Below are 18,525 nucleotides of genomic sequence, written 5' to 3'. Positions count from 1 at the left end.
GGACCTATAACACTACCTTGGGGAGCTCCAGAAATCACTTCTCTTTTATTCGCTGACTTTCCATCTATTACTACGAACTGACCTCTATGACAGGAAATCACAAATCAGGTCACATAACTGAGACATTATTTTATAAGCACACAATTTCACTACAAGCCACTTGTGTGGTACAGTGTCATAAGCCTTCCAGAAATCCAGAAATACTGAATAGATCTGAAATCCTTTGTCAATAGCACTCAACAATTCATGCGTATAAAGAGCTAATTGTGTTTCACAAGAATGACGTTTTCTAATCCCATGTTGATGGTGTGTCAATAGACCATTTCCTTTGAGGTAATTCATAATGTTCGAATACAATATATGTTCCAAAAACCTTGCTGCATATCGACGTTAATGATATAGGCCTGTAATTAAGTGGATAACTCCTACTGCCTTTCTTGAATATTGGTGTGACCTGTGCAAATTTCCAGTCTTTGGGTACGGATCTTTCATTGAGCGAACAGTTGTATATGATTGTTAAGTATGGAGCTAATGCATCAGCATACTCTGTAAGGAACCTAATTGGTATACAGTCTGGACCAGAAGACCTGCTTTTATTAAGTGATTTAAGTTGCTTCACTACTCTGAGGATATTTACTTCTATGTGAGTCATTTTGGTAGCTGTTCTTGATTCGAATTCTGGAATATTTAATTCGTCTTCTTTTGTGAATTCATTTCGAAAGGCTGTGTTTAGTAACTCTGTTTTGGCAGCACTGTCTTCGATAATATCCTTATTGCTAGTGCGCAGAGAAGGCATTGATTGTGTTTTGCCGCTAACATACTTCATATACGACCAGACTCTCTTTAGACTTTCTGCCAGGTTTCGAGAAAAAGTTTCGTTTTGGAAACTGTTGTAAGCATTCCGTACTAAATTTCAAGCTTTGTAAAAGATCGCCAATCTTGTTGACTTTGCGTCTGTTTAAATTTGGCATGTTTGTTTCGTTGTTTCAACAACAGTGTTCTGACCCATTTTGTGTACCAGGGAGGATCAGCACTGTCGTTTCTTAATTTAGTTGGAATAAATCTTTCAATTTTTGCCGATGCTGTTTCTTTGAATTCAAGCCACATCTGGTCTACACTTATATTATTAATTTGGAAGGAATGCAGATTGTCTCTCAGGAAGACGTCGAGTGAATTTTTATCTGCTTTTTTGAATAGCTATATTTTTCGCTTATTTTTGGGGGATTTGGGGGTAACAATATTCAGTCTCGGTACGACAATCCTATGTTCACCAGTACCTGTATCAGCATTGATGCTTGTTATTAATTCATGATTATTTGTTGCTAAGAGATCAAGTGTGTTTTCACTACCATTTACTATTCACGAGGGCTCATGGACTAACTGGTCGCAATAATTTTCAGACAATGCGTTTAGCACGAATTCGGATGATATTTTATGTGTGCCTCCACAATTAAACATGTATTTTCCCCAACATATCAAGGGTAAATTAAAGTCACCACCAACGATAATCGTATAAGTCGGGTACATGTTTGAAATCAAAGTCTAGTTTTCTTTTAACATTTCAGCAAATGTATCATGTAAATTGGAGGGTCCAATAATTATATTATTCCGATTGTCAACAATGACATCTTACCCATACTAACTCACAGGAACAAACTACTTCAATTTCGTGACAAGATAAACTACTTCTAACAACAACAAACACCCCACCACCGACCATGTTTAGCCTATTCTTTCGGAATACCGTTGAGTTCTTCCCAAAAATTTCGGCTGAGCTATAACGATTTGAACATCAGTGCTTTCTATTAGCTCTTGGAGCTCTGGTACTTTCTCAATACAGCTACGACAATTTACAACTGTTATACCAAAGGTTCCCGTATCTACATTCTTCCTGTGTTCAGCCGCACCCTTTGTGACTGAAGCCCTCCTTGTGTTTTCCTGAGACTCCCTAACCTAAAGCATATGCTTTTTCTTTTGCAGCTACTTGTAGTTCTTTATCAGTATCATAGTTTTTCTACTTGTTTTTCATCTCTATACAAAATATCATATTCTTACATTCTTTATCTAATGGATTTATTCCTTTATCTCCACGTTCTAATCTTTCATTTACTTTAGTCCCAGGGTCATAACAATTACGACCAGGTTAATGCATTTCAGATGGTAAATTATTAATTCCATTTCTTTTGGATTGTTAATCATTGAATTCATTAGTAAACTTTTTTGATATTCGTAATTTTTCATTGTGATAATTTTTCTTTCCAGCTAATTCTTCTCTGAGGATTGTTGTTCTGCTATCAAAAAAATGGTTCAAATGGCTCTGAGCACTGTGGGACTTAAAATCTGAAGTCATCAGTCCCCTATAATTCAGAACTAATTAACCCTAACTAACCTAAGGACATCACACACATGCATGCTCGAGGCAGGATTCGAACCTGCGACCATAGCAGTAGTGCGGTTCCAGACTGAAGCGCTTAGAATCGCTTGGCCACACTGGCCGGCTGTTCATCTATCAATTAATTAACTTACATTATTCATCCACATATACTCAACTGGTTTTTCTGAATATTTTTTTTATTAAATCTTCACCAACATTTTGAAATGAATTAGTAAGATTCTTTCTGAAAAACTAGGAAAATAATCGTCAACAATTTTTTTATCAAATAATTATTCTTATTTTCTTTAACCCGATTTTATTTTATTTGGCTTATTCTCAGAATAAGCAACATTTGAGTCATATAAAATTATAGCATAAATTTATAAATCAAAAGAATGGAATTCCTTGCCTAAATCATCCAAAGTAATTTGTTTTTCAGTTCAAATATTCGTCAATCCATCAGTAACTAAATATTCTTTTTCATCGGTTTTTAATTTATCTTAACTGAATTCAACTGAATATTCACAGGTTGCAATCCAAAAAGAGTAGATTTACTACGATTGATAAATTTTAACATTCTTTCACTTATTTTTTTAATAGCTTTTTTTTATTTTTTCCATCATTAACTTCTTCTTCATATATCTTAAATAAGTCATGTAATTCTGATTCACTTATTGGATAATGTCTTTGATCACTACCTATTGTTCAATTAATGGAATATCGTTGAATTCTTCTAAATATTGTTGACTATATGGAACATTTGTTTTTCAACTCATATATTTTGTTCACTTGCTTTTATCACATTATCATCCATCCTTTCCTTGTTTAACTTGTTCAGTTACATCGATAACTGGTTTTAACTTTTTCACAATCTGTTCTTGGTTGTTTCTTACATTTTTTAAACTCTTCTTTTAATTGTTCTTTCACTTATCTATTTCGTTTAGCTTTTTTAACAATTGCTGGGTCGTATTCTGGAAACATTTATTTAGCATAAAAATACAATAATCATTTTTTATTTATTGTCCATCTTTTATGTTCAACCTCTTTATGTTCAACTTTTATTTAACATTTCAAATTTAAACAATTTTTAAGTTTTTTTCTGTATTTACCATTATTAATTTTTCTTGTCACATCTATTGTTATAATCCAGATTCATCATTATTCCAACATTTGCTTCACATTTCTTTAAAAATGTCAGTGTTTAAGTTACCACCAACAAATTCATGATAAATTTGTGTCATCTTGCCTGAAAATAGTTAAAAAGTTTAGATTATCTAACCTATGTTTTGATATTATTGAATAAGTTTGAGCTAAGTAAACACAATCTACTCCTTTAATCTAGTACAATATTCTCTTACTACATTTTGATTTTCAGGAATGAAATCATCATAAACTAGAACTGAATTTTTTTGCGTTCATCTAATGGAATAATTTCATCATTATTTTCAAGTAGCAATTTTTAATTCATCTTATCTTCAATTTTTTCACATCTTTTTATAAATTCTTGATATTTTGCCTCATTGAAACTTTTTGAACAAACTTACAAATGATTAGTTTATTTTCAGTTTAACCATCCTGGAGCTAGAATATACTTATCATCCATTAATGTTGTTTTTACACAACCACTTGGTACTATCACTGATCATCGAATTGAGTGTGGCACAAGTTCATCATGTTTGGTTTTTTTTTTATTTTTTCACGAATTCTTATTTTTGGTTTCCAATCTGAAATTTATTTACATAATTTTTATTAATATTAATGAGTAGATTATTTCGGCTGATTGATAAATCATCTGTTCTGAAGAAAAGACTATATGTTCCATTGAAAGAAACTTATAAAAATGTTTCACTGGTTGGTTTATATTTAACTTTTTTAACTCCAAATATTACAACAAAAAATAGTAAATATACTAATGAAGAAACGACAGAAATTCCAGTTGGTCAACACAGTTCGAAAAATTAAGAAAACTTTATACGGTGGAAAAAAATACAACATACATACTGAGGAAGATAATATTTTGAATAGAGTTGTTTGAAAGTTAAATTATTTATAGATAAGAAGATTGTATTGTACAACTTTTACGAGTTAATAATCAAATTACTGAAGCTAATGTATAAAACAATTGCTAATAATGTTCCTAAAATTAGTTCATTTGAATTAAGAAATATTAATTTTGATCTAGCTAATGGAATGTTAGTTAAACACAATGATCATTTTCATAGAGAAACTAATATTATTTCTGCATTTAAACCAAATTCTGAATTTGGAGGACCAATCATTTATGAACCAAATTATCCTATACATGTAACCAATTTTTGACACTATCAAAAATTTAATAACTACTATTACTGATGAGAATTTAATTGACTTCAATGGTGCTCATGTAACAGCAATTTTAGAATGAATTAATAATTTTTTCCTTAAAAATCATGAACAAAATCGAGCATTATCAGTTTTAGTCATTTCCTGTAAATGAGAAGACAAAAAGTAGTTTAAACCTTTGTAACAAGGAAACAGAAATTAATATTAATATTAGTGATACATGTATTCATTCTAATTTTTCACAACTTTATATGACATTTGATGTTATTCATACAGATGAAACAGATTTTTCTGCATATGATTGTAAGTTGAATATTAAACTAATTTATAATTATGTGTTAAAAATGTTTGATGTTATTACAGTTAAAAAGAAGGAAACAATACTTTATCTAGAATAGAACATCCATTTATTCCTTCACCAAATCTTATTCCATTAACTTCATTTCTGTCCAATGACTTTACTACTGAAGGACATATTATTGACAATGATGAAATTAAAAACTAACAAAATGAATTGCTTCATCAATTAGAATTACTTGGTGGATTTTTAAGGAGTTTAAAGAAATAATTTTGTAAGGTGATCTAACACTAAATTTCACCTGGGGTTCAAGAAAATACCAAGAAGATTCTATTCTTCAATGGGCTATTAATAATGAGAGTGGTACACCACCAAAAGATGGCAAAATTGTTGTAAAAAGTATGGAAATTCGTGTTCCTATTAATAAATATGAACCAGAATATTCCCTGAACTGGAACAAGAAAGTCTTAAAAAACGCAGATAATCCCATTTCTTTCCTTGAACTACAAACAAAAGTTTGTTGCATTACAGGGAAAAGAAATTTTGAACCAGATACTACTAATTATTGTAATTTTGCTGAATCTTGTGTGCCAAAATTTATTTTTTTACCAAAATAATCGAAAAAATAGTCAGTTTTATGATTCTTCTTTATTGTATCATGTTAAATTACAAATACTTAAGTTAAAAAATTGAAGACTTGAAGTTTTTCCTCAAGAATAATGGATTCTTGATCCTCCAAACAATTTTTAAAAGCTTTCAATGCTTTTGAAGGTATTAAAAAAATAATGCAATTAAATAACGATGTAAATGTAAATATTCAATTTTATTCAAAATTATCCTATCTATGTCATAAATAGAAAAAGAAGAATGAATGTCTTAACTACTGAAAAAACAGCAATGAAATTATGTGCACTTCTTATTGAAAATATACCTAATCATACAATAGCATATATAATTATATATGCTAAAAAGAATTTAATTTATGATTCACAACATACAATTTTAACTGAAAATTTTTAATTACGCAAATAAATAAAATTTTTTAACAAGTTATAAAAGTGTTATCTTTATTTTTCATTTCCTTTTGAAATGTTATCAGAAGATTAGAGAAGACAAAAGCTGAAAACATTACGGTTTTAATTCTTGGAAACCAGTTTTTCTATATACATAAAATCAAAACCAAGTGCACATGAATGGTAGAGTTAAAATTCTTGTAAATCAACTTAACAGTTAAGCAATGGTTGTTTGTAAGTGTTCACTAAATTATAAGAACTTAAAGTAAATAAATCTTACAATATTTAAAAAGCTGGAAGTTTAATAACTAAATATGGTGAAAAAATTCTGTTTCTTTTAGTTTGTTATACTAAATATTTTCAGACACGATGATAAATTAGAGAAAATTGTTAGATTAAATTTTGTTTATTGGGGTGAAAAACAAAACAAAGATTGTTTGGTTCTGTTACTGAATTTGAATAAATTTTAAAATTTGTATTTTTTTTAAATTGAATGATAATTTTGTTTGCAGATATAGACAAATTTTTAAATGGGGGAAACAGCAAAACTAAGATCTTGGCTTCATATATTTTCAGACACGATGATAAATTAGAGAAAATTGTTGGATTAAATTTTGTTTATTGGGGTGAAAAACAAAACAAAGATTGTTTGGTTCTGTTACTGAATTTGAATACTTTTTTAAATTTATATTTTTTTTTAAATTGAATGATAATTTTGTTTGCAGATATAGACAAATTTTTAACTGGGGGAAGCAGCAAAACTAAGATCTTGGCTTCATATATTTTCAGACACAATGATAAATTAGAGAAAATTGTTAGAATAAATTTTGTTTATTGGGGTGAAAAACAAAACAAAGATAGTTTGGTTCTGTTACTGAATTTGAATAAATTTTAAAATTTGTATTTTTTAAAAATTGAATGATAATTTTGTTTGTGGATATAGACAAATTTTTAAATGGGGGAAAAAGCAAAACTAAGATCTTGGCTTCATATCGAGAAATTTTAAAAAAATATTCTCTTTGGTCCAGATATCCCATACATATACTACTGACTATGGTGTCATCAGCATATCTTACTAGATGTGGCTTTGAGGGTTGTGTCATGTCATTGATGTAACAAAATTAAAAAAAGAAAAGGACCAACAATTGACTCCTGTAGCAACCTCTAAATTGCTGTACCCGTAGAAGACCGGAACTCTATGAACATATTACCTACAGCGGTACAGCATGTGTCACAGATGACTAGGGTGAACGGTGGCTGTGGAGATGTGTACGGGTGAACAGATGTTCCACTGTTGGGATGCCTCCTAAACGGCTGTTTAGCAAATATTGGTGTAAATCAACCTCTACAGCAGGCGCTTGGTTCATGCATTCTAACTGCTGTTCATCAGTGACAAAAGCTGGAATTTGCATGCCAATACTGCAGCTGGATGTCCATTGAGTGGTGACAGGTGGCCTTTCCAGATGAATCACGTTTCATGCTGCACCAGACAGCCAGACATTGGCGTGCATGGCATGTAAACATCTGGAAGCAAACACCTTGCAACCAGGAGGTAACATTATGGTCTGGGAATTGTTTTCTGGCATTCCGTGGATGACGAAGTCATTCCGGAAGGCGTGATGGATCAACACAAATACGCATCTATTCTTGGGGAACATGTCCACCATTACGTGAAGGTTATATTTTCTTGGTATGAAGGCATCTATCAGCAAGATAATGCAACATTTCACACAGCTCGCAGTGTACACGTGTGGTTCAGAGAGCAGCAGGGTGAGCTTATCATACTCTTGGTCGTCAAACTCTCTGAATTTAAAGCTAGTTGAGAATCGGTGGGACCATCTCAATCTGGCTCCTTGTGCCATTGATTCTCATCCGAGAAACCTAACGCAGTTGGCCACTGCACTTGATTAAGTATGGCTCCACATCCCACTTGGAACCTTCCAGAACCTCACTGTCCCTCTTCTTGCATATCTAGTATTGCAAAAGATGGTTACTCAGGCTTTTGATGGGTGCTCACATTAATGTAACTGGACAGTGTGGATACTTACAGGTCTAGTATGAGAAGGATATGACACGTAGTTGTACATGACCTTATAGTAGGGAACATCTCGGCTTCTGCCTGAAGTAATTTGAGAAAACCTGGGAAACCAAAATCAGGATGAAATCAAAAGAGTTTTATAATCAATAACTGTTTATAGAAGTCGTTGATTTTCAGCTGTTTTGCCATACAACTGTCTCACTTGTACAAATTTAGATAAAGTACACAATAGAAATATTAATATTAGTTAAGGTGCTGAACAGTTCATATAACAACAACAGGTATGTTGATTCAAGTATTGCAATAGTAGTAGAATAATTATTGCTAAACTAACATATCATAAACACAGAGTTCACTATTTTGTCATATGTTGTTTAGATATTTTCTCACTATGTCATAGACGGTGACTCTCCAAGAGGTTGCTACTGGAAAGAGGGACATGTACACGTTTCTGAAACAGATTCTTCAGTAATTCTTCATGGTGAATCCTTAATAGGGAGCAAATAAATGGGAGGCAGTGCACATGAGCAACTGTTTCATTTCCTCCTCACAATAAGCTGCCTTATTAAGACTGAGGAGGTACAGCTGGTCTGGTAATTTCCCATGAGATAACCTCAACTATATTAAAATGGAGCTCCTTCTTCTCCTGTAGTTTGTTTTGTGGAACTGACGTCACAATGGGATCTTGAACTTCTGTGTAATTACCTTGATGAAATCTAGTCTTCTTGCCAAAGGATATTGATGCTGGATATGATGATGTAAAATTCTGTATGAAGTAATTTTATACTTAAAAGTATCCCTGTTGTTAATACTGCCATTGCAAGTCCACTTTTTCATTGTTTCTGACTTCTCTGTGTGCTTTTACCCAAGGCATCTCTATGACTGTTTTACTTTTCTGTTACACTGAATACAGTGTTCTATTCTATTGATAGTACAATTATAAAAAATTGAACTCCAGTTTCTTGTTGACATAGAATTTAAGAGAGACATTGAACCATTTACCATCAAAACTACATTTGGGACTATGTGCATAGCATAATTTAGTTTTTCAATTATAGTGAATGATTCTGGAGAAAAAATTGAGGTGTTTTCTGCTAACTGATATTTTCTATCATCTCTTAATCGTGGGTACTGAAAGACGCATCCTAAGTAGTCATTTAAAGTTTGCTTAGATCTAGTATAGTTGAAGAAATAACCTGACCATTTATTGAGCATCTCCCCATACATTTTTGAGTAAGTATTGACATGATTTTTTTATGGACTAACAATAAGACGCATAGGTAATTTGTACATTATAACGGGACATAATGCTTCTTGATGACAATAATTTTCTTTTTTAAATAATTCCGTAACTTGTGATTATGGTACAAAGTTTGGGTGATTTTTCTTCTACAGTTACCTTTGGCCACAATAGAGAAGGGGCTTGTACATGTGATTGCTGGATGCTCACAAATGGACAGTCGCTTTAAGGTCAGTTGCTTGTGAATCTACATAAAAAATATATTTTTACTTTTTCCTCTTAAATCAAAGTTTAAAGTATTTTGAAAAATTGGTAGTTAAAAGAATCTGGCTTCAAAAAAACATTTCAAGTGTCTGCTCTTTAATTACCTTGATGAAATCTAGTCTTCTTGCCAAAGGATATTGGTGCTGCATATGATGATGTAAAATATATTTTTACTTTTTCCTCTTAAATCAAAGTTTAAAGTATTTTGAAAAATTGGTAGTTAAAAGAATCTGGCTTAAAAAAAAACATTTCAAGTGTGAAAGCAGTGGAAACATAGATATGGCCACACACAGGGATCTTCAAGCTGGTTTTTAAGCAACCCCCACCCCCAGTGTCCAAAGTACAACCATGTTGAACTTCTTGTGGCACAACAAAATTTACATCTCTTAAGTTGCACTACTGAAAATTGGGAGTTCACAGAAGCAACTGCATTGCAAATGCAGTACGCCACTAGCTGTGGAGACCCTTTTTTTGCGTATGTGAAGCTGACTTAAAGACGACATTTGAAGTGTGAAAGCAGCGGAAACACGGGTACGGTCACACAGTCGGAGATCTTCAAGTTGGTTTCCAAGCAACTCCCCAGTGTCCAAAAAGAGTGGCACCACAGCTACAGCCCATATCACATAGGACAGCACATCCGCGCATAGAGGTGAAGCGGTGAGAAAGCACGGAGGGATGAGAACTGCGCATGTAGCTGCAGAGAATGGGCAAAGTAAGTCCATTGTGCCAAGCTGCACTGCTGAGGACAACAGTTAGACTCATTTGCCTACGGTACATCGTATTATACGTTCAGATCAATGAGGGGAATAGTAAATATTAAAATCAGTTCCGATCAATCATCATGAGAGAAATATTAACACTTACCATGCTAAGCCCTTAACTGCATGCCACTCCCTGTGTGCTGGCTGATTTTTTCTATTTTCAACAGATTTTAAATAGCTGTAAAGGACGTTAAGTTAGAGATACATAAAAACTACAGGTATGGTTTAAAACTTTAAGGTTTCAACTTTACATGGGTTAACAGTCATGTGTATGGGGCATATACTGTTTCCGAGAAGTGATGCGGATTTCTCCTCGATTTTGCGAAAATAAATTTTTGTCAAAAATTTATTTTTACTACTTTATTCAATTTAAAGAAGAAATAAATTTTGGAAAGTGATCATTTGACACAGAAAAGACGTTTGTTATACCATTTGCACATAAAGCATAGCTACATACACATAAGCTATTTTGCATAGTGAACCACAGTGTGATAAAGCTTGAAGCACGGGGTGACACACAACCTACATTACACTCACTGCACTCATAAGAAGTATCTTTCCTCCCAGCTTTCCCAGTAATGTTCTTTTGTTTTCCACTACACACTACACAACGCCTTTGTGCTTTCTTCTTTCCTTCTGCCATTTCCACACGTTTCGGAAAATGTTTCTGCGACAATCAAGGAATCGATGCAGATCCATGAGAATCCTCAATTCTCTCTCCTCTCTGTAACACTACTGCAGTACAGACCTCCTGTACAAACTTAGGAGTGCTCAGTTTCTTCTCATTGATGCAATTGTGCAAAATACAACCATTGGAAACTGCCATAATTATACAGTGGAAGGCAAGCTTTCTCCACCACTTCACTGTTTTGTGATCAAAAAGGTCTACACCAGCTTTATGTTTGTTGTAATCCAGCACTGCCACTGGTTTCAACTTCTCATTGCCTTCTCTTGTAGCAACAGGCAACATTGAGGACGTGTGCCTGGTACTTATCACCCACACATCCCTCTTGTCTTTCCATCGCAATGCTAGCACATAATTCGTGAGGCGAAATATTTGTTCACCCTTTTTGAGTTTACCCTCTTTGAGGGTCTAGCCAGTTCTTCGGCTAGCTGAACACTGGTGTAAAATCTGTCAACATATACAGTGTGGCCCTTACCTTGGAGTGAGCCGAGCAATCTCTTTACCACTGCAGAAACACTGTTGTCCAGCTTATCGTCCCTTCCGTGGTAAACTTCAAAGTTGTATATGTACCCAGTTTTGGATTCTGCAAGAATGTATAGCTTCATGCCATATTTGTTTGGCTTATTAGCCATATAAACTTTGAAACCTACACGCCCTCTGAAAGGACACATACCTTCATCAATGGTTAACGCTTCACCTGGCTGATAACTTTCTTTGAAATTCCTTACCAAATCATCCAGAAGAGGCCTGACCTTATGAAGGGCATCAAAGTCTACTTCACCTTTCTTTTTTTGCTTTGAATTGTCATTTATGTGGAACATAGACAAAATACTCAGAAATCTGTCCCTTGGCATAATATTGGGGCAAAAATTGCAGCTAACCACTGGATCACTACACCAGTGACTGGCCATACTTGGCCTCTCACTGATTGACATGTGGAGGATAATAGCCAGAAACGTCTTTGTTTCAGCAATTGTTAGCGTCCTCCACTGCTTGAATCTAGAATTGGGCCCTAATTTGTTTTGTGCTCTCAGTGTGGCCAGCTTCTGTCTAGCATATAGGTTTGTTTGTTCCTTCATAATTGAAATTGTCATTTATAAAATGAGAAAAACAATCTAAATATTCACTAGACTGACCGAGTCCTACATTATTTAGCACACCATGAGACCCTGTAAATAACTAAATGTTTGGTGTTTGATCCACAATAGTCCAGTCATCCTTTGAAATGTCACTCAATCTTGACCTCTTTCTATGATGAGTGGAGGGGGGGGGGGGGGACACAGGCGCTGGCTCGCCTTCATCTGAAGGCAAATCTGTGTCTGAAATAATACAGAACGTAACAGAACAAATCGCAACATGAACTGTCTTGTTCTGCATCGATTTAGTAAGATGTTAGACTTACCTCGACTATCGTTATTTTCCGGCATTTCGTAATCACTGTCACTATCGAAATCCGAAAAATCATCATCAGTAGGTTCAGCAAGTACTTCTTCAATCATTTTTCAAAGTTTTGCATCCTCATGACTCGCCATTGTGAGTAAAAAGAAGATAAACCAGCTAAAACCAAAATACTAGCGCCAAAATCAACGGTAAACAAACGACAGGATACCACAGAACGCGTAACATACGCCTGAAAAACACACGTGAATTCGTTCGGAAATACATACGGATATATCGCATTATCTCACTAGGTGCTGCGACCTAGCGCTCATATGATGAACTACAAGCATTACAGAACCTACAGGTTGTAGCGGGAACGCTAACAATGCGTTTGAAACACTAAAACAATGTGGAATGCGGCGGGACGTAATATTACGGCGGCCGCATTTTCTTCGTTTCCGCCCGCGACGTAATATTACGGCAGCCGCACGGTAAGTGTTAATTCACATCTTGATGACATTGTATCCACTGCTCCACAGATTTACTCTGCATGATGTTGGGAGGTGAGAACAGCTGACACAGCTTTGTGAAGATGTGAAGTACAATTTTTCTCAAAATGACAATTGTCTAATGACAAGATCACTGAAACTGCTTGCAATAATTATCATTTATTGCTCTAAGCTCTACAACCATGTTATCTGAATAACAACTTACATCACACAGTCAAACATGAAAATATATATAGGTATATGAGTTGAGAAGGGATATAGTGGGAAATATTCAGTCTTCTCAAATAAGAACAGCAATTTACTAAAAACACACTTTTGTATTTTTCATTAGAGAATATATAATCACAAAAATTTTGTTATAAATGTCTGCAGAAAAGGCAGCAATCACATATGCTGCCAAGAATTAATTTCATGAGACGTCCCTGATAAAGCTTCCAATACATTGTCTAGTGCTGCAAGTACTGAAGTATCAGTATCTCTCGTGGAATGGATACTCTGGATGTTTTGTTCTTCTGGAATAGGGAAAAAGAAAGATGAAAAAGCAATCAATAATACAAACACCAACTAAATGAAGCTATGAGGCATATTATAAAATTAAAGGCCATTTGCTAATAGTAAAATTTAAACTTTTACATCCATAAAAGACACACTTCTTAAAATATTCCGGGCTATTATGCTGTTGTTTGATATATTTCTTGTTAGCTTTCAACAAGAAATTCATCTGACCACAACATAACAGTTGTAATACTTTAATAAGGGTGATATTTGTTAAAATATAACAGCATTCAGCTCAAAACAATGTTGCAGTGCCATGTATTAATTATTTACAGAGCCACACAAGTCAGTATTTTGAAACAGTGGAAGAATGGAAAAACAGTTAGAAGCTGAGCTCAGGAAAAGTCAGTTTATGTTCCACATATAGAAAGGGACACACAAACAAATACTGGTCCTGATGTATTCTAGAAGATAAGTAGAAGAAAGGGAAAACCATGGTTATAGCATTTGTAGATTTAGAGGAAGCCCGACATACTGTTAACTGGACTACATTCTTTGAAATTCTGAAGGTAGTAGGGGTAAAATACAGAGAGTGAAATATTGTTAGAACTTGTACAGAAACCAGATGGCAGTTATAGGAGTTGAGTGGCATGAAACAGAAGCAGCGGCTGAGAAGGAAGTGAGACAGAGTTGTAGTCCATCTCCGATGTTATTGATTCTGTACATTGAGCAAGCAGTAAAGGAAACCAAAGAAAAATTGTGGAGTAGAAGTTAAAGTTCAGGGAGAAGAAATAAAAAATCTGAGGTTTGTCAATGACACTGTTATGCTGTCAGGGACAGAAAAGGACTTGGAAGAGCAGTTGAATGGAATGGACAATGTCTTGAAACGAAGATACAAGATGAACATCAACAGAAGTAAAATAGGGGTAATGGAATGTTGTTGAATAAAATCAGGTGATATTGAGGGAATCAGATTACAAAAAGAGATGAGTTTTGCTATTTCGACAGCAAAATAACTGATGATGGCAGAAGTAGAGAGGATACAAAATGTAGAGTGGCACGAAGAAGACAAGTGTTTCTGAAGAAGCGACATCTGTTAACACTGGAAATTAATTTAGTTGTTACTAAGTCTTTTCTGAAAGCATTTGTCTGAAAGCATAGCCTTATATGCGAGTGTAACATAGATGATAAACAGTTCAGACAACAGCATGGATGATAAACAGTTCAAACAAGAGGAACCTTTTGAATTGTGGTGCTACAGAAGAATCGTGAAAATTAGAGGGATGAGATGGTGGTGGTGGTGGTTTTCAGTCCAAAGTCTTGTTTGAAGCAGCACCCCACACTACTTTATATTGTGCAAGCCTCTTCATCTCTGAATAACTACTGCAACATACATCTGCTTACTGTATTCGCCTCTTGGTCTCCCTGTACAATTTTTAACCCCTCAAACTTTCCTCCAATACAAAATAGATGATCCCTTGTCATCTCAGAATGTGCCATATAAACCAACCCCTTCTATTAGTCAAATTGTCCCATAAATTTCTTATCTCTCCAGTTCTATTCAGTATCTCATTAGTTACGCTATCTACTCATCTAATCTTCTACATTCCTCTGTAACACCACGTTTCAAAAACTTCCATTCCATTCTTGTGTAATTTGTGTATTGTCTATGTTTCACTTCCACATATGACTACACTCCATACTAATACCCCAGAGGAATGGGGGAAAAAGGAATTCATGGTAAACTTTACTAAAAGAAGTGATTGGCTGACAGACTACATCCTGAGGAATCAAGGAATCACCAGTTTTGTAATGGAGGGAGTTTCAGGGGGTAAAAATTGTAGAGGGAGACGTAGGGATGAATACGGAATCAGGTTCAAGTACATGTAAGTGGCAGTAGATATGCAGAGGCATACACGCGGCACACTAGCGCGGAGTCTTTGGTCTGAAGACCACAATAACAACAGTCCTTTGGCTGCAAGTGAAAGCAAAAAAGAATGCCTTTGAAAACTGTTGATTCAACCAGGTGTGAAGGGTGCACTGTGATTCAATGTTTATGTGCAAAAGGATCTCGAGACATTCAGATTCGTCAAGAATAGCGACTGGTTTATGGGCTTACAGTAATGACTCACAGGGAACTTGAAAAACCAACAAAAGGTTGGACATAATTTCCAGCCTAAATACCTTGGTGTCACACTAGATTGGCTCTGACATATAAAAATTACTTGGCAAAAACAAACCAAAAACAAAAGACCGAAAACAATGTTGCAAAGAAACCAGCTGGTACAACACGGGGTGCCGACGCATCGACTCTACGTACTACTGTACTTATGCTGGTGTACCCAGTTGCTGAATACTGCATTCCAGTGTGGCAACATAGTGCCCACACAAAGAAGCTGTACATACACCTGAATGAGTCAGTGAGGATTATTACAGACACATTAAAATCCCCTTCAATCCCCTGGCTGCACCCAGTCAGTAACATCCCACCACCTCAATTGCGACACCAAGAAGCAATCGATCGAGAATGGAGGAAACTACACCACACCAGCTACCCACAAGACCTCTCAATTCATACAGTCTTGAACAATCCTCCCCCAGACTCCTTAAAATCTTGCAATCCACTGTGGCATAATGAAAGGAACAGTAAGAGGTTTGACATTAAAGAAGTTGTTGTTGTTGTGGTCTTCAGTCCTGAGACTGGTTTGATGCAGCTTTCCATGCTACTCTATCCTGTGCAAGCTTCTTCATCTCCCAGTACCTACTGCAACCTACATCCTTCTGAATCTGCTTAGTGTATTCATCTCTTGGTCTCCCTCTACGATTTTTACCCTCCACGGTGCCCTCCAATGCTAAATTTGTGATCCCTTCATGCCTCAAAACATGTCCTACCAACCGATCCCTTCTTCTAGTCAAGTTGTGCCACAAACTTCTCTTCTCCCCAATCCTATTCAATACCTCCTCATTAGTTACGTGATCTACCCACCTTATCTTCAGTGTTCTTCTGTAGCACCACATTTCGAAAGCTTCTATTCTCTTCTTGTCCAAACTAGTTATTGTCCATGTTTCACTTCCATACATGGCTACACTCCATACAAATACTTTCAGAAACGACTTGCTGACACTTAAATCTATACTCGATGTTAACAAATTTCTCTTCTTGAGAAACGATTTCCTTGCCATTGCCAGTCTACATTTTATATCCTCTCTACTTCGACCATCATCATTTATTTTACTCCCTAAATAGCAAAACTCCTTTACTACTTTAAGTGTCTCATTTCCTAATCTAATTCCCTCAGCATCACCCGACTTAATCCGACTACATTCCATTATCCTCGTTTTGCTTTTGTTGATGTTCATCTTATATCCTCCTTTCAAGACACTGTCCATTCCGTTCAACTGCTCTTCCAAGTCCTTTGCTGTCTCTGACAGAATTACAATATCATCGGCGAACCTCAAAGTTTTTACTTCTTCTCCATGAATTTTAATACCTACTCCGAATTTTTCTTTTGTTTCCTTTACTGCTTGCTCAATATACAGATTGAATAACATCGGGGAGAGGCTACAACCCTGTCTTACTCCCTTCCCAACCACTGCTTCCCTTTCATGTCCCTCGACTCTTATAACTGCCATCTGGTTTCTGTACAAATTGTAAATAGCCTTTCGCTCCATGTATTTTGCCCCTGCCACATTTAGAATTTGAAAGAGAGTATTCCAGTTAACATTGTCAAAAGCTTTCTCTAAGTCTACAAATGCTAGAAACGTAGGTTTGCGTGGTGCAAATGTGGAATGCTGCAACAATAGCACACCAAGGTGTCCGAGATCCAACTGACAGCCTACCAGGATTTCATCTGCAGAGAAGTGAGTGGACAAGGCTGAACAGAATAAGAACTGGCCACGCCAGGTGCAATGCTATGGTGCACAAGTGGGGACTCCGAGATCCATCAGCCTGTGATTGTGGGGCCTAACAACAAACTATTCAACATATGTTAGAGACTGTCCTCACAGGAAGAGTCCTGGGCCATATAATAACTTTGTTAATGCTACTCCCTGTGCTGTTAGTTGGCTTCAATCATTAGATATTGAAATATAATTAAATCAAACAATGGAAAATCCAGATGGAATGTAACAATACAAGAGAAGAAAAGTTGCTACTCACCATATAGCGGAGATGCTGAGCCGCGATAGGCACAATAAAAAGATTCACACAATTAAAGCTTTCGGCCATTAAGGCCTTTGTCAGCAGTAGACACACACACACACACACACACACACACACACACACACACACACACGCTTTCGGCCATTAAGGCCATTGTCAGCAGTAGACACAGTAGACACACACACACACACACACACACACACACACACACACACACACACTCATGCAAGTGCAACTTGCACACACATCTGCAGTCTCAGAGAGCTGGCAGAGTAGTTTCAGCTCTCTGTGACTGAAGACGTGTGTGCAAGTTGCGCTTGCGTGAGTGTGTGTGCACGTGCGTGTGTGTATGTGTGTCTACTGCTGACAAAGGCCTTAATGGCCGAAAGTTATGACTGTGTGAATCTTTTTATTGTGCCTATCACGGCTCAGCATCTCTGCTATATTGAAATATGATTAAATGTATCTGGCTTTTTAAACTTGCAATTATATCAGTTAAGTAGTCAGTAATATTAAGTTAGTAATTTTCACAATTTAAAAATGTGTATAAAATTTGTGCCAAAAAGTAAAACTAGACTATATGTAAATACTTAACTAGTTATACATGTATAATTAAATTTTATGTACTTGTCACTGTTTGCTGTTGTTCCCATATGATAAATAAATAAAGACTTGGAAAGTGGTAGCTTAACTCCGCATGATAAACAACCTAGTGTCAGGCATAGTATCCAGACTGACAAATCGTGCAACTCGTGGAGGAGTGGGCCAGAAACAAAGATCTGATCAACAGATGGCCATCGGAGCTGTGGCTTACGAATTTTCTCACGACAGATGCTCCATTATTTGCACAATTATCACAAAACTCAGATGTAGTGAGTTGTAGGCAACATGAGTACTGAAAATGGTTACCGAGTGACACACTGTCACAATGCAAGTGGAATACAGGGCTGTGGAGTAATTCTGGAACACAGTGATCCTCATACT

The 18,525-nt window shown here is 35.6% G+C and overlaps 1 protein-coding gene across 6 annotated transcripts in view; it reads right to left on the bottom strand.

The window, feature by feature from the left end:
• Positions 1 to 13,181: 13,181 nt before the first annotated feature.
• The window catches only part of LOC124718888 (1,5-anhydro-D-fructose reductase-like), a 99,865-nt gene continuing 94,521 nt past the window's right edge, over positions 13,182 to 18,525 (bottom strand). For all 6 annotated transcript variants that reach the window (XM_047244528.1, XM_047244533.1, XM_047244530.1 and 3 more), the window contains exon 8: positions 13,182 to 13,396. In XM_047244528.1, the coding sequence (XP_047100484.1) occupies positions 13,354 to 13,396 (43 nt within the window). In that variant the 3' untranslated portion in view covers positions 13,182 to 13,353. The remainder of the gene's footprint in view (positions 13,397 to 18,525) is intronic.

This window comes from Schistocerca piceifrons, chromosome 10, assembly GCF_021461385.2.
Source record: "Schistocerca piceifrons isolate TAMUIC-IGC-003096 chromosome 10, iqSchPice1.1, whole genome shotgun sequence".
Classification (NCBI taxonomy): Eukaryota; Metazoa; Arthropoda; class Insecta; order Orthoptera; family Acrididae; genus Schistocerca; species Schistocerca piceifrons.
Note: the sequence above shows the minus strand (reverse complement) of the source record. Positions and strands in the feature narration are given on the sequence as shown.